The sequence below is a fragment of the Mus musculus genome, chromosome 6, assembly GCF_000001635.26.
Source record: "Mus musculus strain C57BL/6J chromosome 6, GRCm38.p6 C57BL/6J".
Taxonomy (NCBI): domain Eukaryota; kingdom Metazoa; phylum Chordata; class Mammalia; order Rodentia; family Muridae; genus Mus; species Mus musculus.
The window spans coordinates 93,675,184-93,699,833 of record NC_000072.6 but is presented as its reverse complement, the minus strand read 5'-3'; the positions used below and the strand labels follow the sequence as shown (position 1 = coordinate 93,699,833).

General features: G+C 43.0%; 1 protein-coding gene across 50 annotated transcripts in view; it reads left to right on the top strand.

The window, feature by feature from the left end:
* Window positions 1–24,381, top strand: part of Magi1 (membrane associated guanylate kinase, WW and PDZ domain containing 1) — a 608,477-nt gene extending 584,096 nt beyond the window's left edge. For 18 of the 50 annotated variants that reach the window (XM_006505586.2, XM_006505584.2, XM_006505581.2 and 15 more), the window contains 8 exons: window positions 26–218; window positions 2,347–2,640; window positions 5,623–5,826; window positions 12,959–13,052; window positions 13,197–13,257; window positions 14,137–14,280; window positions 16,744–16,882; window positions 20,832–24,381. In XM_006505586.2, the coding sequence (XP_006505649.1) occupies window positions 26–218; window positions 2,347–2,640; window positions 5,623–5,826; window positions 12,959–13,052; window positions 13,197–13,257; window positions 14,137–14,280; window positions 16,744–16,882; window positions 20,832–21,586 (1,884 nt within the window). In that variant the 3' untranslated portion in view covers window positions 21,587–24,381. Of the gene's footprint in view, window positions 1–25; window positions 219–2,346; window positions 2,641–5,622; window positions 5,827–12,958; window positions 13,258–14,136; window positions 14,281–16,743 lie in introns of all 50 variants that reach the window. The other 32 variants (XM_030255176.1, XM_006505600.2, XM_006505588.2 and 29 more) reach the window with 15 other exon arrangements.
* Window positions 24,382–24,650: the final 269 nt, after the last annotated feature.

The window sequence follows — 24,650 nt, the reverse complement described above, 5'->3', positions numbered from 1 at the left end:
CACTCGTCATCTGATTACTCAACAGATTTATATCGGTCACATCGTACCGCTGGGTGCTGCTGACACAGACGGCCGCCTGAGGTCTGGAGATGAATTAATCTGTGTGGATGGGACACCAGTAATTGGGAAATCACACCAGCTCGTGGTCCAGCTTATGCAACAAGCTGCCAAGCAAGGCCATGTCAATCTCACAGTGAGGCGGAAAGTGGTCTTTGCCGGTATGTTTTTCATTCATTCCTCCAGACCGTGCTCTTGTCTGCGTCTGCCTCCTCAAGCTTCTATTTTAGCAAATGTTTGCAAATGTGATCGAGCTCAGACTTTCCAGATGGTTTGTTTCTCGCCAGCCCTGCTGTCATTCAGATGTAGTTTAATATGCTGTTTGCATATGATCCAGAAAGACGTCCAGAGAGTGCTAGTTGACCATACATCCTCCCGCCACTTGCCCCCTCACCAACCAGAACTCAGACTTCCTCTTCACTAGGAGATAATCCTCTCAAGAGCCCATCAGGACTGTGAGAAAAGGTCAGCTCGGGATGCAAAGAACAGAAGCCAGGTTTGGGCTGCGAAATGAGCTCGCCCTCATACCAGCACCTTGCTCTTGTTTTGCCCCTCAAGGCTTTTCTTTGTCCCTCACTGAAAAGCCAAAGAGCTGGCCGGTTCTAGGGAATCCCTGATTTCCTCTGCAATTTTTAAAATACCCTTTCAGGATCAACTCACAAAGAACGCTTCTCCAAATGCTGTCTGGTTTTAGCACCCCCTTCCTGCCATGCCTGTGCCTCGGAGGGTATTTCCGTCTCTGACTCTGCCACTTTAAGAAAGCTGCGGCATATCTGTTCTTTCCTGAAGCGTATGTCTTTCCAGTTCCCCTTTGCATCCAGCCTATACTCAACGCCGGTATGGCAGACTCCAGAAGAGGATGATTAACCGTTGTGTCAGTTGATTTACTGAACAAGTATGGTGTGAAACTGTGGGTTCTCTGTGGTCTTAATATCAGAGTAGCAGTTACCTACCAGATAAAATTAATTGGCCCTTAAAAAAATACTAATGTAGCTTACTTTAAGTGATATATAAGTAATTACAATATGATGTTATTAAATGCCAATATAAGAGTCTAATGGCAGCCATTGAAAATGGTCCCATTCCACCACAGATTGTGTCCTTAGAACTCATTCCAGGCCACCAAAGCTCTTTTACCATGCAGCTGGTGGCAGTCAGCTAGTTTGGTTTGAGTTTTGAGATGACTTGAAAACTATTTGATTTCCCTGGTTTAAATTAAAGTAGCAAGACAATGTAAATTTCGCTCTATTATTTCAGGTTTATTTTGAAAGACTTAAAACGTTTGGGATTTTTATCATGTTGGTCCTTTACAGACATCATATTAAGTGAAAGTAGGTAAACAGATAGCAAGCAGAAAGGGGGAGAACCGGAGAGTTGTTCTCCAATGGTGAGGGCTTCCCATGGGGAAGCTGATGAAATTCTGTCACAGCGTGACCATACACCTGAGTTACATGTAGCGACTGTCAGATTGTAACATTTGTGCTTCCCATAATCAAGAACATCTATGAAAGGAAAAGCTTTGTGGATAAAGGTAGTCCCAGCCACAGCCTGCATCAGCACACACTCCTTTTGGTACCTGGTTCCACCTAGGGTGTGGACTAAGAATGTTCTCCTCAGTAGCTGCTGAGGCAGCAAGACGGAAAGGCTGACTGAAGTTGGAAGGGAGCCAGTGCCTCTAGCTCTGTGTTTGGAGTAGATGTTTACAGCTGGGAACCGGGGCGAGCAGTTAAGTGTGCCTACCATGGTTCCTCATGAATCCATCTGTGTGAGTCTTACAGGTACAACCCTTCACAGCCTCCTACCCAATGAAGAAGTAAACACTGAGCAAACATGTCAGGAGGCAGAGGAGGGGAGATCTGCGAGTGAGGGAGCCTGTGGAGCTATAATCCTTGCCTTCACTGGCAGAGCTCAGACGAGAGGCCTCTCACAATTCCTTCCTACACAGGAGAAAGTCAGAACTGGATGTCGCTGTAGACTGAATGGCATTATGGGTATTGTCACTATACTGTCTACCCTGTAAATGCCATCTGCCTCCTAAGTACAGGACTATTTAGGAGTCCCCTTTGGGAGTCAGTGTGTATAGTCTGCCTTCCTAGAGCCTGACTGTTAATGTTTCCACAGCAAGGCTGCATTTCATGCCTGTGTGGCAGTTCTCTGAGTCGAGGCACGATCGTTCGTGTCTTGATTTTTTTTTTTTTTTTTTTTTTTTACAGGCGGGGAAGTTGGAAGTGTGGTGGCTGGGTCCATCTTCTGGGGATCAAATGGTTTAAACACACATCTCTCTTGCAGTCCCCAAAGCAGAGAATGAGGTGCCCTCACCAGCCTCATCACACCACAGTAGCAACCAGCCCGCGTCCCTGACGGAGGAGAAACGCACACCGCAAGGCAGCCAGAACTCTCTGAACACTGTGAGCTCTGGCAGCGGCAGCACCAGTGGCATTGGCAGTGGTGGCGGCGGGGGCAGCGGTGTGGTGAGCGCTGTGCTGCAGCCCTATGATGTGGAGATTCGGCGTGGGGAGAACGAGGGCTTTGGGTTTGTCATCGTGTCCTCCGTGAGCAGACCCGAAGCGGGCACAACCTTCGGTGAGTGCTAGAAAGGGCCCAGGATGGAGTCCCAGTTTAGGATGTTTACTGCCTTGACAGTGGCTCTGAGCTTAGCTCTCAGCAGAAATGCCTGAATGCTTTTTTGCTTCATATATTAAAGTCTTAGTTGGAGATGAAGTTTATTTGGTAGGTTTTGTTGGGTCCCCTTCCCCACTGCCTGCTTTTAGCTTTCTTTCTAAATGTGTGGTCATGCACAGCTTCAAGTACACAGGAGATTTATGTCAGATTTGAATAGCTGCCCCTGGGTAGTATAAAGGATTATACAATGTTTGCTAGCGGAAGACTTGAGAAAGTTCCTAAGTAGAAGATATTAATAACAATGGCCTCAGAAAGTCCTAAGGATTTCTAAAAGCAGCAGATGTTGGTAAGAATGCCTAGGAAAAGTAGAGGTGTAAGAAGTAAGAAAATGACCTGTGAATCTCCCCCCACCTCATATGGCCTTTCTCTGTCCCAACCTGAATGCTGCCTGAAGTTTTAAATGGCCCTTTATTGTTGCTTTAGAATCTAGCCCAACGCAGAGTCATTTGATTTGGGGTCTTATTCAGGTCTTGGGTTTTACTGACTATGGATAATGTTTTGTAATCTTCTCCAAATATTAACCTCTCCTGGGTGGATTCACAAAGGCAAACAGGAAACCAGTTGAATCTCTGAGTCTCCTCCTGTTGCAGTGGGTGTGCCCCTCCTTCCCGAATCCTTTCTGATTCAGTCCTTTGTCATCTCCAGAGCACACTGGAAAGTGATAGGAGACAGGAAAAGTAATGATACAGGCTTCAGTTTTCTCTCAAATGGCTCAACCCCATAGGTCCTTGTGGCCAGAGGCAACTCATTGAAGTCAAGAAGGGGCTACATCCTTTTAACATTCTGAGCCAATAGAACCCACTCTGTCTCCAGTTAGTCTTGATAAGTTGCTTCTTGCTAAAGGGGACACTCAGCCTGGTCTGCCCATGTGTGAGTGCAGTAACCACCCATTACTAACATGCTCCTCTGTGCGCTGCGAAGATCAAGTCATCACAGCATGGCCCAACGCATGATCCACCATCAAGGCACTGGTTTTTCATTTTGTTTTATTTTGCTTTGCTTTTTAAATTACCCCCAAAGAGTTTTCTGCCGACTTTAAAGATAACCAGAAACGGGGAAGGGAATCCCAAGTTGTTTTCCACCCCAAATCTCCAGTGTACCCCAGAGCACACTGAGCTTTACCGTAGTTCTTGTTTTCAGGCTCCAGCAAGAAAACGCAGGTATGTCAGGTGACAGGCTCTGTCAGTCAGGTGACAGGCTCTGTCAGTGTGGATGAAGAGTATTGAACGTTTTCACTCACGGTTGGATCTTTTGATTATTTTCCTTGGGTTCTTACAATCAACAAATTGAACTTTTCCCTAACACCTTTCGCGAGACTGCTGAGCTATGCAGAGCCTTTCTTCATGCCTGCTGTTTGAGATCCTTGTCCTGCAGGTTGGCCTTAGAGCCGAGCTGCATTTACTCTGGACCTTGGTCCCATGTGGACCCCTTCTGCTGCACCTCCTGCCTGCATTCACGACAGCTCACTTGGCTTTTTAAAATTCTTTGAGTTTGGCATTCCACTTAGTGACACAGACTCAGTCAACTCCTCCCTCCATTCAGATTTGAAGGAGTCAGTGTGTTTTTCAGATAGTTTCCCCTTCAGGTCAGAATTATAGTGAAGGTGTCTGCACAGTTGACTCTGTTGTTTCCCCCTCCCAACCCCCCCCCATATTAATTTTGTTACCATTTCCAAAAGGTGGCCCAACAGTGTCGCTGTTTTGATAATTCTGAGAAGACAAATTCTAAAAGTCTGCATAAAAACCATTGGAACTCAGCCAGGTGGTGGTGGCACAGCCCTTAGGAGGCAGAGGCAGGCTGATTTCTCTTGAGTTAGAGGCCAGCCTGGTCTACAGAGCTAGTTCCAGGACAGGCAGGTTCAACACTAAAGCCCTGTGTCAAAAGCAAACAAACAAAAAAGGCACACATTGGAACTCAACACACAAGCACCTGCTTATACCAGAGCACCCCTCAAAGACAGCTTGCCCTGCAGAGTGGCTCAAGCAAGCAATAAACCTGCAGATCCCTTCCACCCTGTTTCCTATCCTATTATGTCTGCCTGTAAGTCTGTGAGTCAACACAGATGATTAAAGGAAGAGAGCAAGGGAATGACTTGAGACAAGCTTTGCTTTGCTGTCCTCAGCCTGAGTAGGTGCTAGATTTTCACTATGTCCCTTTAAGGGCATTTGCTTGTGAGGCAGGAAGAGGCTCCAGGCTAATGAGCCCACCAGGGCCTCCCTGAGAGCTCCTGACTGGGCTGAGTGAACATGGATCCCTAAGCGTCTGTCTGGGTGCTCTCCTGGCTTATCTCTTACAATTATGCCTTTCCTAAAGCTTCCATCAGCGTACATAGAGCAAAGGTGTCGCTCCACTCTGTGTTTTCACATTGAACTTTTAATGCTAGCCGACTCTTAACCTCCCCAGAAGCCCAGTGATTATTTTTGTAAATGGAGAAAGAACAAAACATTGGCAGAAGCGTTAATAACAGTTGGCAAAATGAAGTGGCAGGAAGACAGAATGGATAAAAGCATCCACCCCAGCTCTGGGGTTTATATGTACAGCCCCAAAATAAACCAACGGCCACCAAGTTATTTTGGGGTTTCAAGACTCAAGTTGCCAAATACCCCAAATTCTAATTGTTTTAAGGAGAGAAGCTGGGGTTTTGCCATCATTTTAAAGTAAAAAGGACTGTGACGTTGAACTGTAGACTCGGAGCTGTGGCTTTTTAGACACCCTGAGTATTGCCAATGTTTTGACCATCAGCACAACGCTCTCCTTTAATAACATTTGCTTGATGCTTTAATTAATTAACACTTAACCTTCTCTTTCCCTTTTCAACCCTTTTCTCCTCCCTTCACTATATTCCCACATAACTTAAAAAAAAAATAAAACTCAATACCAAAGCAGGCAATGCATGTGTGGCTATGCCTCACAAAATAGGTCGGATTATTGAGGGGAGCCCTGCTGACCGCTGTGGCAAGCTGAAAGTAGGAGACCGGATCTTGGCAGTAAATGGATGTTCCATCACCAACAAATCCCATTCTGACATTGTCAACCTAATCAAAGAAGCGGGCAACACAGTGACTCTCCGCATCATCCCCGGGGATGGTAAAGTATACCCATATCTATCTATCTATCTATCTATCTATCTATCTATCTATCTATCTATCTATCTATCTATCTCTATCTCTCCCTCTCTCTAGCTCTCTCTCTCCCTCTCTCTAGCTCCCTCCCTCCTTCCCTCCCTCTCTCTCATCTTCCCCCATTATTGTCCGTGAGTAACTGAACACTTGATTTTGGTCTCGAGGCAGCTTTACCCATCCTAACTGAACATGCCTATCAGACGAACCAGAGTCATTGTTGCTAAACTCCTTCTCACTCTCACTAATTAGAGGACTAATTAATCCTCTAGCCTGGCCATCCCACCTTAATGCACACGGTAAAATCTCCAGCTTTCTGTTTCTTTTTTCCCTTGCTCTTCTTGTCTTCAGAGGTATAGGAAAATTTGGCTGTGGGGAGTAATGACAGACTGATAGGGTAGCTGAAAGGTTTTGATTTTTTTTTTTTTTTTTTTTTTACATTTTCTTTTTTCCAACAATCACTGAAATGTGACATCACAAAACTTAGCTAACAGCAATGCAGAGGCAAAACTGTTTTTTTTTTTTTGTTTTGTTTCGTTTTTTGTTTTCAAAATAAAAGAACATATCAATACTTTTGATTTAATGACCAGTTCCTAGGTCATAGCCTACTTGGTTTGAAAGATTGGATGTCTATATGTTTGACAGGTCATGTACATTAAACTTGAAGTGCTCTTGTTTACTTGGGTCGTTTTATTTGGTTCTTTTTCCACCCGTGGCCATTCTGCAGTTGGCTGTGCCTGCAGTGTGTACAGTGTCCTCTTATGGGTGAAGGCTTGGGATATTCCTAAACATCCCACAAGACACAGAGCAGCCGCCACAATGAAAAGTGACTTAGTATAAAATACCAGCATTCATATTTGCAAAAATGAAGTTGATGTGCTGATATTGGTAAGGGGAGGTTGCTTGTACACTTAAGGCCCGAGAATTGGTCTCACTAAGCCAGCCTTATGTTAGGAAGAAACTAATACTTATTCAAAAACATTTAGTTGGTTTTCCCCCATTATTTCCATACATTCTATAAAATAAATTACATTCTAAAATGTATGAGTGTTTCCCGAGATGAAAAACGGTATGCCATAGATCTAGAAAGTCGGACATTTTATTTTAAATGAATATTCTATCTGCCAGTTGGTAGGAAAATGATACTTATGATTTAAAAGTTGCCAGGTGGAGATGGAGCTTTTCAGTAAATTTCAAACTAGACACGATTTAAAACTTGTGTATTCTCAGAGCAGAGAGCTTTCTCTGTCCTACGAAATACCCTTTGCCCATTGTGGAGGGCAGCATGTAGCTCCTTAAGTAGTTGTATGTGTCACCTTCTTTAAATGCATGGTTTGTAATTTACCTTCTGATGCAAGGGCTACTTCACTAATTTGCCTCTCTGGAAAGTTACTGCAATTTACAAAACTGATCACAAAATGGCAGAGCCTAGATTCTAAACGAAGCACATAAGGGAAGCCAGACAAAGAGAGGGGAAATGGTTCAGAGAGCCAAAAGGTAGTACAGAGATAGGTTTACATGTCATAGGGAGCTCTTAGTGCCAACCCAAAGAACTAGGAGAGGAAGTAAGTTAGTGGCACCACACTGGGCAGGCAAGATGTGAGGAGAGTGACTCAGGCAGGGGGAGCAACTCCTTAAAGCAGGCACCTGGAGAAAGTGAAGTCAGGAGAGGCCGCCTGTACTACGGCGTGTATGCTGAGAATCAACCTGATTAAATAGTATACAATAAACTTTCTAAAACCTGAACACCAATGATGATTAGATAGATAGATAGATAGATAGATAGATGGATGGATGGATGGATGGATGGATGGATGGATGGATGGATGGATGGATGGATGGATATAGAATGTCCACTAATAACTGCCAGTTAAGAGGCCTTTTAAAAACTAACACTTATATCCTACTTTGATTAGATAGTAAACAAAGTTAATAAAAATATGGCATGATTGATTGATTTTTTTTTTTTTAAGGCAGAATGGATTCTCTAAGGATGTGATTTTATCCATGATGTTTCAGGAAAGCATTGCCATGATAATAAAACTCTCTGCCAGATACTTAAGTGACGTGTGGTGTCAGGTGCTGGGTGAAGGCAGTCACACCTCTTAGGGAGGAACGTGTGATGTTCCTGCAATAAAGGGTCTGAAACTGAAGCCCGAGGCAAGGGAGTTAGATTCCAGAGAATTGTGCAAGCATATAAAAAAAGAGTAGCCATTACTGGGTGATGGGGAGAAAGCTTGCTGGTTCCATTTCTTCTGTGTATAGTTGTAGGACAGGTTTATGGGGTAAAGGGGGAGCTCTTCAGGCTAGGGAACTGTGGTCTCCTTCAGATGTTCCATTTGAATGTTCACTGTACTAAATAGCCTGAAGCCCCGTTATTTGATGGTACCTACAAAGAGACGTTCCTAACCATGGTGATCCCATGCCTCAGAAACCCTGGGCCTGCACAGAATGACCGCTTACCTTATTTTTTATTTGGGCAATGCTTAAAAGCATCCCCTGGATGCACATCTTTGGTTTGGTTAGTTTATTTCTTTTGTTGCAGACAAGGTCTCATGGTATAGCCCAGGCTGCCCCCAGCTTGAGATTCTCCTGCCTCAGCCTCTTGAGTGCTGGGATTACAGACATGAACCACAGCCCTAGGTGAATTGTTCAGCTCCTGCTGCCTGGTTCTCTGTTCCTGTCATTAGATACCTCAGTCTTTCTCTAGTCTCCCTGACTATTTTCCCCCTTCCTTATCTGTCCAGTAAACCTCTAGGACATTACCTTTATCTTTGTAGATCTATGCGGACCACACACCTTTCCTCTCTGCCTTTTATATGGTAGTGATCAAGATAGATGGTAGAGTAGAGGAAGGGCCTCTGCCAGGGTATGTAAGCAGGGGTTACTAAATATATAATGACAACCCAGAACGGCCCAGAAGATAGCTAAGCATACTGAATCTGAGCTTGAATTTTCAGAATCAAAGTATATTTGTATTGCATAGAAATGCCTGTGTAAGTGGGAGTAAGACTTTAATCAGGCAAAGTAGAACTTAACTGAGCTTAGCTAATGTGGAATCAGTTTAAGATAATAAAAATATGTATATGCTTAAAGTGGAACTAATATTTCGTTTCACTGTTATTCAAAGTATTTACTTATAGATAAGACAGAGCTTAGCCATCCAGTTTCTGTTGCTTCCTGGGGAGAAGAAGGAGAATAGCAAAAAGCTTCCAACGCTTTCATGGATACATGGGATTCAGGTTTTGCAATGTATTCAGATACTTGGTACATATGTGTGAGCATGTTAAGGTGTTTAAAAAACCATTGCATCCTTTGGTGACTTGCTTGGCTTTTCAGCATACATTTCATGAGAGAAGATAAGAATTTTAGCATGGGAATGAAGTTAGTAGAGTAACTATTTGTCATGGAGGGAAGTTGAAACTTGAGGTAGTTGCTCCTGTCAGGAGCTTGGCATAGCCCTCCACTGTGCCTTGAGAACTAGGGTTTGCTCTTCAAGATGTGTGATTGCTTTGAAAAGTGAGGATTATCTGTCTTCATCCCTCAGGGGGAGTGAAAGTAGATATAAATGCTGTTTAATAAAGGATATAGGCACTCGCTAGATTTTTTGTCATCGAAATGCTCAATCTGCTCATTACCTGAGAGTGGTGACAGTCATATGCAGTGTGACACGCCCTCCTACCATTGCTGTTAGAGGACAGGGAAACCCATGCTCCTGTTTCTGCCCTTTGATACCTTTTTGTCATGTTTGGGGCCTAAAGCCATAATATATTTCTGATGATGGGCTGTATCTCTGAAAGCTGGACAGTGTTTTGGCAGATATAATTTTGGTTTAATTCCAAATGAAGACTTAAATGTTTATAGAAAATAAGTATAACTTTATTGATATTATAAAAGCGTACTGGAAATCAAGCCTATTTAAACTATTTTGGTACTCTGAAGATGGCCTGTAAAATGCAGTAGGCAGCACAGACCATGCTATATGTTAAGTAATCATTGATGGTCGTTAGTGAAGTTACTGGTAGTCGTGGAGTAAAATTAAAGTATTGCTTATTTGAAAGGAATGTACCAATTGGGTGTGGTTTTCTTGATAAATATAATTCCCATATAAGACAAATAAGTTTGAAAATGAACTGTGAGGCAGGCAAGCCTTGGGTTCAATTCCCAGCATCTCCTCTTGCTTCCTGGGAGACCTTGAGTATATTCTTTACATTTCAGTGCCTCAGATCCACATCTGTAAAGAGAGCCATTCATTGAGTCTGCCTGCTTTGTGGCAATTGATTATCATATTTAATGGTGATTATCATAATGAATCTACAAGGTACAGTGTTGGCTTTGCACACTATAAATAAATAGTAACACAAACAATGGGATGAGGAAAATTCATGAGACTCAGAGCAGCATATTAAGTGTTAATGTGTTTTAAATGCTTAAAGTTAAGCTTCAACACCCAAACAGTTTGCATTGGGAGACATCGCCAAGTGAAGAACTGAAGGAAAATTATTGATGACATTCTATTTATAAATGTAGTGCAGGATCATCATGTGCCGTCAAACCATGAAAACAACAGAATAGAAAATCTGCTTGACAATAGGATTTGATGTGCCCAGAAAACACTGGCGATTAACAACACACAGACATTCTAAAGGAATTCATTCAGCACTTATAATCACTCTAATTACAAGAAAACATTCTTTTTGTTGTCTCAATAATGAATTTACTATGGCCCATTCTCATAATTTCCCATCTTTATGCAATGAATGATGATGAGCAATATCAAGGGTGTTCAGAGCCCGGTGTCCTTGGGCATAAGTGTTCCGTTGGGTATTGACAGGGGTGCTATCTCTGTGTCTTCTACTGGCACAGCGAATCTGTTCTATGTAATACCAGTTAGACTTATCACTGTGGTTCTCCAGGTTAGCTGCCCTGGTATGGAAGTAATATAAATGAGCTAGTGGTCCTCCAGTCTCCTGATAGCAGTAATTAAATTCACCAATATGCTCTTAGGACAATGGCAGTAATAAGTAATACCTCACATAATTATTTTGTCTAATTATTTTGGCTAATATTTACGTGTCAGGCACTATCCTATTTTTTAATTATAATCATTGCATCAATGTCCTTAAAGACTTGCCTTGTTCCTCTTATGTAGATAAGAAAACCGAGGCAGCAGGTGCTTACATCGCTTTGTTTAAACCCCATCCAGTAAGCTGCAGAGCCTAGGATGCAGAACATGATGGTGTGACTCTGCAGTCTGACCTTGCAACCACTGGGGTGTCAGCTTGCCAGCTAGCTTGAGCACCACCTCCTCAGAGGACACAGAGCACATGTCACCACCTCCCTACTCGGAGGACTCAGAGCACATTGTCACCACACCAGACAGAGAGCAGCCTAAGAGATGCTCCTAGCCTAAGCACATTCTCCTTTGTTTCACATGGCAGTTCCTTCTGGCCACGCACTCGTTCCCTGCTCTCTACAGAAATATTTGATAAGGACAGATGATAGAAAGCACTGCCCTGCTAAGTAACTAGGATATAGAAGCAATTCTCTGGTTCCAGTTAGAGTCTGTGCCTTGGCTGTAAAAATAATAATAAGCTTTGGGGTATACTAGAGAAACTGTTTAAAAAAAGAAAAACATATTTGTCATTTTCCAGAGACTTTAAACAACTTCAAGGATCCCCCTTAGAAAGTAAGGCCCAAAGGTGGAGCAGCTGTAAGCTGGGCACCCAGTGCATATGTGCCAGGTAGTCTATGAAACACACGTTCTGTCCCTTCATCCACAAGACAGGGTAGAGCTCCTTTTACCAAATAAGAAAAATAAGGCTTGTACCAAAATGATGGGGGAAGCAGTCTGGGTCTGAAATCTCAAAACTTGTGGTATATAACAAAAAATAAAGCTCTCAGAAGCTAGATATAAGCAGAGTACATGCTAAGGAATGCAAACAGAAGGCAGACCGCCATTGGCTGGGATAATGGGTTGTCTTTTGTTCCATGAATGCAATGGAGAAAGATGTATTCCAGGTTTCTAGGTTTAAAATACTTAAAATATTTTCTCACAGAAACCTTGTTGTACCTGGTAGATGGGTGTTTGCATTCAGCAAATGCTAAACTGTTTGCTGTGGATCATGGCTTGTGGGAACTTTGAGTTTCCCAGGTGCCCCACAAATTCAGTGGGCTGTACAGGCTAATACTAGACCATCACAACCACAGTGAGTCTGTACTTTCCTGATTAAAGAACATCCAGAGTCAGTTTAAAAATCACACCGAGAGTAGGGCTTGCTCACGGCTGGCTGATGCCTGGCTTGCTCTAACGAGAGGACTAATAAATGATTAGTAGATAGAGAATGACTAGCCACTGCTAACAAGTGATTAGACTTTACGAACCCGTGGGTGTGCTGAACATGGTGCCGTTCGTATTTTCAGATTCCGTACCTCCAACCTTCGAGAGATTAATTTAGTTGCTTTTGAATTTGATTAGTGGAGAAGAAAGTCAATTTACATATGAATATGATTGTATTCATTACATTAAGGTGGCTTCATGATTTATGTGGCTTATATTTATAAACACTGGGTATTCCTAATGCAGGTTTCAGAATGAATCTTTCATGAGAGATACTAAGTGAGGTTTGTCAAGAGTCCCATGTTTGCAGTTGGGCTCCATTGGGGAAGAGAGCAGATGTTGCTTACATGTGTTTGATAAGATGGTCCAGCATTTCAGATGCTAGTACGCACATGAGGAGATCAAACAGACTCAATCAAATATAGCTGATAAATTGCAAGAACTGTTAGGGAAGCCATTTATCATCACCCTATAAAATTCTTGAACTTCAATGTGGTGTAGTATTTTGATGGCTCCTGCCGTCGTTCAGTGTCAGGGCAGGAGTGACGTATTCCTGTAAGCTACGTTTGTGGGGACCTGGCAGGTGAGGAAGAGAGTAGACCTCAGGAGGAATCATTGATTGCCTGATTGTTTAGAAATTTCAGTCAACTATTTGAAATGGAGGCAGGGAAGTCAGGCTCTAGATCCAGGGTTTCTGCATGCCTCCCAGTTGTTCGATGTCTTCTCAGAGACCTTCATGTCTTTATGCTCTGCCCTACAGAGTCCTCAAATGCCACGCTGCTGACTAATGCTGAGAAGATTGCCACCATCACCACCACTCATGCCCCCTCTCAGCAGGGGACCCAGGAAACAAGGTCAGAGGTGGCTTGGGTTCTTTGTCATTGTCTGCATTGTTGAAGGGATAAAGTAGATCCCACCTGAGGAATGGCAGTCTTTGATTTTTCTTTCTTGTTTTTCCCCTTGGATTGCTGTCATATTTGTGTCTCTCATTTTGGCAGGACCACCACCAAACCAAAGCAGGATTCTCAGTTTGAGTTCAAAGGACCGCAGGCTGCACAGGTGAGGGCTGCTTCTCCTTTTTCTCTGAACCTCTTACTCATTTCCTGAAGCTTTTTTAAAAAAATTAAAAACACATATTTGAAAATAAACAATCTTTTTGCGAAGTGATTTAACCAGATGAACACACTCATATTTGATTGTCTAGGAAATGACATTTTATTTTTACTGCCTTTGAAAAATATTTCTAGGTCCTCTTTTCTAAGGGGGAAGAAAGAAAGGCTGTCACAGACTCAGTGATCAGAGAAACAAGGCAGCTAGTGTCTCGCTTCTCATGGTTTTCAAAACCCTGTTACTGTCAAGAAAATGTCTTTTCATATAAGACATTTCTCTGGCTAGTGAATTTCAGATAAGACCCCTAGTGTGCATGCCCTGTCCTCGGCTTGGAAATGCCCAAATAACAGTCAGTGGTGCAAATTTGAAAGACATGGCTGATGCAAAGTTAATTTTATTTATTTTTTTTTTACTGGCCTTCTTGATGCCTTCAGTAGTTAGTCATGATCTTTCCCCCAACAGAATGCACACCAGACCCTCATTTACAGAGGCTGGCATTGGGCACTGCTAGCATTTGTCAGGTATCAGGCATCTAGCAACATCTCAGCCAGTGGTTGGTCTTCTACTAAGTAAAGAATTTTCTTGCCTCAAATGCCAACTGTAGCCTAACTGACTAAACATTGTAAATGCATGCATGTGAGTGCTCAAGACTGTTTACAGATTCAGGATTCCTAACACCTCAGATGAACAAAGATTGATAAAGATGATTAACAAACAGGAACCACTGAGTTGCAGGTGGAGCCTCTCTGCCTTTCTACAAAGTCACTAAGAGAAATGGGCATGGATCTGAATTCCCCCAGAATGACTGCATTCAATTTCTTCAAATAGGAGCAAGATTTCTACACTGTGGAATTGGAAAGAGGGGCCAAGGGATTTGGCTTTAGTCTTCGAGGGGGCCGAGAATATAACATGGATCTTTATGTTCTGCGCTTGGCAGAGGATGGTCCTGCAGAAAGATGTGGGAAGATGAGGGTAAGTGACGGGGAGGCAGGAATGGTTTTAAGTGCATCCTCTGTGACTCTCCTTAAACTGCCCACAGCTTGCAGGATGGTGAACGGATGGCTCCTGCCACAGATTTCTTCCTAACGCATACTTAGTTATAGCGACTAAGTTAGATGGGTCTCATGGATTGTACTTTACTCCGGGCATAGTAAAGTAGGTGTTTTCTGAATGCCAATCTCATTGTCCTTGTGCATAATCTTGATGGTAGGCACATCCTGTCACAAGACACAGGATGCATAGAAGGCAGGGAATCTGAGTAGCCCTGTAGGTTCTGAGTAGAAAGCTCATTCCTTCTCTAACTGGTCACCAGCTGCCTTCCCTTAGCCTCAGAGATTCCCAGTCAAGCCTCGACCCCAGCATGGGGCCAGTAATTCCATAGCACTGCCACTGAAGGTTGCTATAGGTGTGTCAAACCTTCTGAAATTATCATTTCATCTACATTATCATCTATAAGGTCGATGATGCACATTTTGGGACCTCGAAATGAAGCTTTAAAAATTGTCAACAATAAATTTCACGGAGTTTTGAGTAAGTTACAGTTTTATGTTAGGCCACATTCATAGCAGTTGTCAGCTGTGCATACGCTCATGGCATAGGTGGGGGCCTACCTAGCCTGAGAATTTAAAAGACACCTATACGGGCCCTCTGTTGTCTAGCTATTTAATGTTTGTTACTATGGATAAATGTTACCTTCTGTGCAGATTAGATAATGGAGAAATGGCAAATCATCTCATTTAAATAAGCCAAAAAAGCCCGAAACACATAGGGAGCCACTGCAGTAAACGATGTCATCAGGGAAGGAAGAAATGTGAGTTGGAAAGACAGACAGACCACACACTAAGCCAAAGTGAGGAATTTAATACACTGTTTATACTTGTTTTTCCTCTTTCAATCTGAAGTGGTTTGGGTTTTTGTTGTTTCTATTTTTATATGTTATTCTGCTTCATGTGTGTTTACGTATCCATAAAAATGCATGGAAAATACTAAGACGACTTGCAGGAGTCCGTTCTCTCTCCACCCTGTGGATCCTGGGATCAGATTCAGCTTGTGGCAGGAGTCTGTGGCAGGAGCCTTTGTCTGCTGGTCCATCTCATTGGTCCCAGACTGACAGTTTTTAACAGCCTTTTCTTGACTGGGGAAGCAGAGCATAGTTTCAAGAATTAAACAGCGAAAAATGATAAATATTTGGAGGAAGCCGTTTCTAATAGCATGAATTAGCATCATTACAATGGCACATAGCTCTTAAGGCACGTTTATCCCGTGCTCCCTTGAGCTTTGTAGGCGTGAGCTTGTTTTCATCTCTCAGTTGTAGCCTGAGCTGCAGGGGCTGATGGGCCATGTGATTACTCGGCAAATGTGACATGGATTCCAAAGCCAGTACTTCCCCTCTTCTTCTAGAATATAAGCTGTATGTGAGTCAGATTCTGGCCTAGTTCTGATTTTGCACAGCACCTAGGTGAGTCTGTAGAAAGTTTCTCCGGAGCTCATTCTTGGGTTGTCTTCAAGATTCGGTGCCTGTCAGCCTGTGACTGGAGTCTTCTCTCTTTTTCTTACCGTGCAAGTCCTTAGTGATGTATTGGTCAGATTTTGAAACCAGATGACTACAGACATAAAAGCCTAAAATGAGGACGAGCATATTGTGTCTCACACGTCTCAGAGGTTTTAGTTCCTGTCTGGAAGGCAGAACGTTATAGTGGGGTAGAGGGATGTGTGGTGTAGCTTTAAAGCCCCTTACCTCACAGGAGATAAGCAGAGAGAAAGGAGCAGGTCACTCTCCCTGCGTTCCCTTCAAGAATATGTTCTTTGCTACCTAGCTAACTTGCGTTCAGCTACTTATTAATAGTATTGCTCTAAGTCTTCATTCAACATGGGGGCCTTGAGGGGCCACATTCACCATAGCAGGTACCCCATAACCTGCATCAGAATGGGAGACTAAAAAGAAAAAAGAATGAGGGTAAGAAAGATGGGAGACATAATTTTTCTGTAACTGTTGACCTAACATCCTATCATATTTACCATGTTCTTTTGATTTGAAACAAGTCTCCAGTTCTAACCTCCATCCAGAGGACAGATGATTGTAAATGAGCATCCCTACATGGGGTGAGAGAATGGAGCTTCTCAATGGAAGCCGTGCTGCAGTTCCCTCTTCGGTAGCTCACATTCTCCTGGTAGCTTGTTTGCTTCCGTCAGCACTTAGCATTATGTAACGTACTACTTGTATAGCATGCCTATAATTGCCTTTCCCTCATTAAAATCTAATTGCCATGAGGGTTTAATATTCTCATGGCTCCATCCTGAGCAGTAGGAGAGAGGCTGGAATATGCCTGATGTGTGTGTGAGAGTCAATGAAGGGGGGAGAATTTTAAGTCAAGAGACTTGCATAGCTTATGGAGACCTGGTGTGACCACATCTTTTCCTCTCTTACTTCGGCAGATTGGCGATGAAATTCTAGAGATCAATGGTGAGACCACCAAAAACATGAAACACTCTCGGGCCATAGAACTGATCAAGAATGGCGGCCGCAGGGTCCGTCTGTTTCTGCGGCGGGGAGACGGCTCAGTCCCAGAATATGGTGGGTCAAACTATGAAAACATCCCTTCCTTCCCTGGCATGACTCCATGAGCTTGTCTCCAGAGCGGCAACAGGAAAGCCCTTTTTGTTTCCCTATTCACCAGTGTCTTACCAGCCTCTTGCACCATGTGGTTATTTGCCTCGCTTGTTCTGAAATCTCTACACATTTCACCCTTTTGCTTGCTTACGTGGACTGGGGCGTGGCCTAAGACGAGATCTTGATAGCCCCCTTTCTGATAATCAGAGAGAACATCCTGTCTGGTCCAACCAAGAGCGAAGGAATGTTTGTTTGAACTGTGCCAAACTGTTTCTCAGCTCCAATTGTTAGCACAAATGACTATACGGTCCTTAAAGAAGCAGGTTTCCTGACTCGTGATGAGGCACAAGATCTAGTTGGGTTTGTTTCTTTGTTTGTTTTTCTCTGTTTCGTTTTTTGTTCCGTTTCGTTTTTGTTGTTTTTCTTTAAGAGGCGTGAAGTTTTGGAATATTGGGTGGGGGGGGGGGCTTTGCTCACCTTGTTTAGACTCTGTATATGACAGTTCTCTGTCCCTCTGAACTCGTCTTTTACCCCAATCAGACCACCTGAGCCCACACTATCAAACAAACAAACAAACAAACAACAACAACAAACAAATGTTGATCTATTAGCCATATGTTTTTAATGATAAAGAATGGAGTAGATTCCCAGTGCTCACCATGAGGGAAACAATGTTACTATACCTTTCCTATGAGGAAAGCCGGGTAAACGTAGAGGTCCTCTGTCATGTCTTTAAACATAGTTTGAGTAGACAGCAATGCTCTTTACCTAGCTTAGTGTTCTGATGGCAAAAATATTGTATATTGTGATAATTATGTCCTATTTATTTGAGATTCTTGTTTAAAATTTAAAAAACAAAAAAACAAAAAAAAAAAAGGAAGCTATGCCCTAGATGTAGGGCTTTTTTTCCCAACCAAAGGTCTACAAAAGTTTCTATAGAAACTGTGATTGAAAGATCCCCATATACATTGGTCCCCTTTATTCGGGATTTCTCTGTTATCACCCTCTTTTCTGAACGTCTTTCTGCACAATTCCCAGATGCATTTTGGGCACAATGAGATACTCAAAGATTCAGACATAGTTCAAGGAGGAGAAGGGCCCCTTTGCAGGGCTGCCTTCCCAGGTGTTGGTACCAGTGCACTGTATGAGGGGTCTGAGGTAAGGGGGAACCGTGGTGACAACACGAGGTGCCATGGCTGCACACTGTGCTTGACTTCTGACCGTTAGGTGTATTGATGCCACTGAAACTGTGTAACATGTCTCCCTTTTCTGTCTTCCCTAATGCTTCTGTTGGATGTGGTACCTCATTTGAGAGTCATCGTCAGTAACCTGTGTATCTTCTCCAAACCTATGTCTGTTGCACTGAGGATGAAAATCCAACACTAACAAATGTTCTCTGGGCTAAAAAAATAAAGATCATTGAAGTGAATGGTTTTCCACAAAGGGTTGACCATGCCGGGGCTGTGCTGCTGTACTGTTTCCATGCGTCATTGGGACTAAATCTCTCTAATTCTATTGATTAGAGTTACAAATGGGTTATAATATGTTACGTTCCACTATTTTTCTGACTTGACTGGAACCTGCTTCTCTGTGAGGCTATTTTTGTAATGAGTTTTTTGTACTTAATTTAACTGCCGCGGTATGGGGGTTGGGGTGGGGCAGGAGGGGACTTTGTTCTTTTGTTGTTTATTGTTAATGCTCTCCTATGCCAGCCTGTCATTGTTCCAGTTGTTCGAAAACAAAAACACAAAAAACACAAAACAAAACAAAACAAAAACCAAAAGGATGCATTATCATCTTGGGTTTTCGAGTCATCTTACGGCTGTCTAAAAGAAACGCCATTGCTCCAATTGCGGTCTCTGCAGCCTTGCGTGTCGCCTTAGACTGTCTGACCGGACGAATAAACTCTCTTTGCCCTATGTTAACAAATGAAGATTTTTTCTTTCTTGTTATAGGGAATCTAAATGTTGAACTTTTTCTCTTTCTCTCTTTCTCCTTCTCTCTGACTGTTCTTGGTGCTGGGCCCTCCCTCCTCCAGCGATGATCCCTCCTAAAATCGCTGCATGTATGAGAAATGAAAAGCTCGGGGAGGCTTGCTTCTACCTTATGGGCCATAATCAAACTACGGTTTGTAGCTCAATCAATACTAGGTGTTTCTGTGCTGTGGCCTCATTTCCTCATTGCTTCTGCTTAGCTCTATCTTGGTATGTTTGGCAATTCATTCTGAGCACCCTGCCTTCTTTGAATTGTAAGTACATAGCTGACCTGTTGAAGTGTTGCTCCCCCTTGTCTTAAGACTACAAGTAAGGGTCTAGTTAGGTTTATGTTAGCTGCCTAAGTGCTTCCCTCCCCCAAGTGTGCAATGACTTTGTCTTTGTCTGGTAGCTTATCTAGCATTTAGAGAGCATGAGCCTCATCTGGATGCTCTACCTGGTGGGTAAGGAACAAGAGATTCCCCGGCTGTTCAGGTGTCTCTCAGCAGACTGCAGCCCATGAGCCAAATCCTGCTCACAGCCTACTTTTGCAAATACGGCTTTATTGGCATATAGCACATCCACTTTTAAATAAAAAAAAAAAAAAGAAAAAGAAAAAGTTTGCAGCATAGTGGCAAAGTTTAGGAAAGATTGGTTGACCCAAAATAAGGGTTAGCTGCCGCCCCACCACCACCACACACACACACCGAAAAAGAACAAAGGTGTGAGGACCCGTGCTGTAAGCTACATCCCTGCCTACATTCCGGGTTTGGGGAAATCCTTCATTAGACACACATTTTTGTTCCTGTTAGCCTGGCTAGCGTATAGCATATTTTTAAAGCCCTGTGCCCCATGTTGTAGCACAGCATCTCAGGCACTTAAAACTTGGTTTTTTAGAACAACAAAACATGCAGCTTTGCAAAGGAGCTCATAAACTCAAGGTGCTGCCTTAAATGGCTATAGTGTCAGATCAGATAGTTAAACGATAAATGGGACTTGTCCCGAGCTGTCTAGCCTTAGATGCCTTGATACCTGTGTGAAATAGGGGCAGTCCAATGGTTTCACAGCTCTTTCTTCTCACATCAGGAAGAAAGGTCCTTTTAAACTTCTTGATTTGATGAAGCCCCAACTAATTTACAATGTGCACCTAAACAACCTATCCCCCTTGCTTTTATCTGACAGAAAATTTATTTTGAACACAGTTCCTTGTTTGTTTGTATTTTTTAATTTGCTTGAAAGTAGACAAAAGAGTTCAATGTAAAAGTAGTGGTTTAATGGACCTTCAAGCGGGTGTCCTATTTGAGAGTTAACACCTGCCCTGTGCAATGTCTAGATAGACCCCCTTTCCCGATACCCTGGGTCAGTTTTTAAAATAGAAGGATGTTTTTCATATAACAGAACAGATCCTCAAGGAACTGCCCTCGCTGTTAGATCACCACCCAGATAAGCCAGCGACTATTTGTAACCCTAGGAAAGCTTGTCTTGTGCCCCCACCCCAGGTCTGTGTCCTAGGTTAATTTTAAACAGAACAGGTATTCTTCAAATAAAAATATCAGAGGGAAACAGAAGAAAGGCGGAGGTGAGGAAAGGGCTGATGGGTGGCCAAGAAGAGCAGTAGTGGGACAGGTGGGGCAATTCTGGTACCTCTAGACAGACTCCTGCAGTTCTGCCTTTAAACGCTAAACCCATTTATAATTTCTCCTATGGTATGTCTTCAGGGTAGGGGAACAGTGAGCTAGATGTTGAAAGCCACAGCGCTAGTTTTTAATCCTAACTAGTTGCAGTAATACTTAAATTAACCACGATTCAGTTGGCTTTGATTGACTGACTGCTTTAACAGTTGTTTGTTTGTTGTGACTAATGAGTCAAGTGTGGGAGGGAACTGGGCCAGGAGCCGCAGGTCCTTCTTATTAAACTGTTCGTATTTCTCTCCCCGACAGACCCCAGCAGCGACAGGAACGGCCCCTCCACCGGTGCACAAGGTGTTCCGGAAGTGAGGCCGGGGCCGCCAGACCACAGACCGCATCCAGCCTTGGAGTCCAGTTACCCACCCGAACTTCACAAATCATCACAACATGCCGAAAAGCGAGCACACGCGAAGGATCCAAAAGGCAACAGGGAGCACAGCAAACAACCCAACGAACATCACACCTGGAATGGAACTTCTAGAAAACAGGACAGCGGGGCATGCCGGCCCAAAGACCGGCCACCCGACGCATGGAGAGAGGCGCAGCCAGAGCGGACAGCCACCAATGGTTCAAAGAGGAGGTCACCGGAGAAGCGCAGGGAAGGCACCCGCAGCGCTGACAACACTTTGGAAAGAAGGGAGAAGCATGAGAAGAGAAGAGAGATATCTCCCGAGAGGAAGCGAGAGCGTTCACCCACCCGGAGAAAAGATAGCTCCCCGAGCCGCCGGCGGAGGTCCCTCGAAAGACTCCTGGATCAAAGACGGTCCCCAGAGCGCAGAAGAGGGGGCTCCCCCGAGAGGAGAGCCAAATCCACCGACAGGAGGAGGGCCAGGTCCCCTGAGCGCAGGCGAGAGCGGTCACTGGACAAAAGGAACCGGGACGACAAGGTTGGCCACCGAGAAAGAGAGGAGGCTGGTCTGAAGCTGGAAGCGGGGAGAAGCCCCCGAAATCCCCCAGAGCAGAGAAGGCGGCCTTACAAAGAATGTAGCACCGACCTCAGCATCTGAGACTCAGCATTGCAACCTTTACCGTGTCAAAGGTTCTAAGAGGAAGGTCGCAAAACGAAATCATTTAGTTTCTTACCTGAGGAAGCATCTGACACCTGATAGTCCTAAGAATAGTAACGAACATTTTATGCATCTGAAATCTTATAAGGAAAAAATATATATGAAAAGTCTTGTGCCTGGTGTAAAATATTAAAGAAAGTATTTTTAAATGCATACTTTTTTTGAAAATTATTTGCCAAAATACTGGCCCAAAGGGATATACATTTTGTTTCTTCACAAGCTATAGAGTTGTTCCTTATTTGGGGCAAGCTCTTTCTCTCCTAGATAAACAGGGCTGTTGGTCATGTCCTATAAGTAAATGCAATTAACTTTAACTCAATAGAAACTGTTCCGAAGTGATGTAGTGCTGTACTGTAAACCTGTTTTCAGAAAAGCAGAACGCAAAAAGACAAACTTGTACAGACTGAGGATCTTTTAGGATGGATTAGAATGGCCAGTGAGCCTAAAATTCAGCAAACTATGCGACAAGAGTACTACTGCGAATGAAGGGTATTTATGACTACAGTGTACAGCACTAAGAGACCTTATGGTCTTGAGTTATAGTTGCTATAGTCAAAGAACAGTCTGTGCTCTCCCTGGCCCAGGAAGGTGCAGAAACAAGAAGGTTGGCTGCCAGTAACCAAACCCAGCCTTAGCTCAGAGGGTCAGATTCATCAGGCCCCGCCACAGAACCAATACATCTCACCTGCAGCAGTGCCCATTGCAAAGCATCAGCCTCTGGATAGAACAGACAAGCTCCTTCTGGGTTGTCTGGTCCAGTCTGAAGCCGAGTAGATCCGAATATAGGACCCCATGCCTCTGGGATGAGGGAGATGTCTGTTAATGTCTCCAACGTGGGAAGAGTCCCCTCCCCCAGTGTTTAGCATAAGCCCCTGCTTGCCTTCTGCCCAGTGGGAGCAGAGGAATGAACTGTGGTGGAGGAAACCTCTGTCAGCATATTTTAAAAGGATTGAGGCTCCATATTCCCAGAATAGTTGATCATGCACTTTTTGAAACCATAATCCAGGTCCTAAGGATTGAGTGAAACGTGATGACACCAGTGGATCTTGATCTGTCTACAGGGAAATGACCTTGTTCCTTGGGTTTGGGGACAGCAAAGGAAAGTGTAATGGTTTTTCTTGCTAAAGTAGACCCATTTTCTGAACCCTCAGAAGGTGTGGTTGTGTCGGCTGTAGCCCTGAGAAGTGGTTTAAGTGGATTACTGCCTAGCTGAGCCAAAGTGTTTGCTTGTACCTGTAGGACCACTACAGCAAACCCTGCTGACAGAGCATTTGTATTTCTGTAGTACCGGGTTTTTTGTTTTTTTGTTTTTTTGCATTTTCCCTTCAGACACAAAACTTTTCCAGTCAATCACTGTTGTTCCTGTGGTACTGTAATAAGGGAGAGGGCAAAAAAAGAGAAAACAAAAACAAAAAAATAGAAAAGAAAACCAGCCAATCATTGTATGTAGAGTTTAAAATTGTAATTAATAGAGCCTGTTTGAAAAAAAACAAAACAACTGTTGCCTTTTTTTTTGTATAAAAGAGAATTTATGACAGAAGTCTAGCTGTGGAGAATGTGACATGTGTCTATATTTCTGAATATGAACAGATTGATTCTTGGGGATATACTTTATTGTAAACTAAATCAGGTATGTAAAGTTGTTTTAAAATTATATAAGTAATCGCTACAGCTTTAGTTTGTTGGGGCTATTGTTTCCCCACGGAGAGACTGCTCATGAATAATCAAGCATTCATTTGCATTCTCGTTTCTTCATTTATTTCTTGCTTAACACTCTCTCTGGGTTGATGAAAAGCAATGTGTGGGCCAACCTTTTTATAAAACACTATGCACATATAAATATTACATTGTTCATAGCTTTATTTGACTTAGGGTTTATATATAACATTACACCGAGTAGTTATAGTTAATATGGACATTTCTCCAAATTCTTTCTCTGAATCAAACACAATATACATGTTATAGCTAAAGAGGGCAGGGAATCTGTGATTGCTACTTCTACTATTGGAGTTTTCCCTACAAATCATACATTGGCAATAGAATTAGGCTGAGGAAGACTCCTACTGAGTGGTGATTTTTATTTTATCCAATTACCTGAGAGCCAGCATGGAGGTTGCTCTTGAAGTTCTAAAGCTAGGATTTTTCTCACTATTTCTAGCACAGCCCATGATGTTAACTCATGGATTCATTCCCTTGATCATGGACTATGGGTTTTAAACAAGTTTAAAAAAAAAAATCAAGGTTGATTTTTTTTTTTTTTTTTTTTTTTGGAATGAACATCATGATATGTGTCTCAGTTTAAGAAATGGTATAGGGCATTTAAAGTCAGTGCTGAGCCCGGCTCGGTATCTGAGGACTTTTGCTGTGACAATTTCACCTTAAATTCCATACATCAGATTTGAGTTGAAAGTACTGCACTGTACGGGAAACTACATGTGCTAAACCGAAACCTAGATGTCTCTTCAATCTACTGTAGCCTGTATTGGAAACTGATTCTTGTGAGCCTACTTCCCTAACCTTTCACTTCCCATAAGATGAGGGATGAGGGGTGAGTCTTCTGTATGATTAAATCAAACACTTTAAGACTCCCCAGCCCCCATGACACAACCTGAAAGGATGTTCAGGGGTTGGGGGAGTCAATAGCCTACTTGTATTTTTTAAGTTTCTTTTGTGAAAGATTTTTTAATGCATTTTTACTGTAAAAATACATGGAAGTGTATGCATTCCATAACCACTATTGCTTCTGGATTGGTATCTTCTTTGTCTCCATGTGGTCTCAAATGTATCAAGGTCAAGTAACTACTCAAGGGTCCCGTGACTGCAACTCTTGAAGTATCTCTGATGATGAAAGGGGTTCTTCATTATGGAAAAGTGCCTTGCTATTCAAAATGTAGCACATGACCTAGCTGCCTCATGATTATCAGGGGGGTTTATTAGAAGTGTAAAATCTCAGACCCTGCTCCAGACTTCCATAATCAAGCTATGCACTTAGCAAGATCCTCTG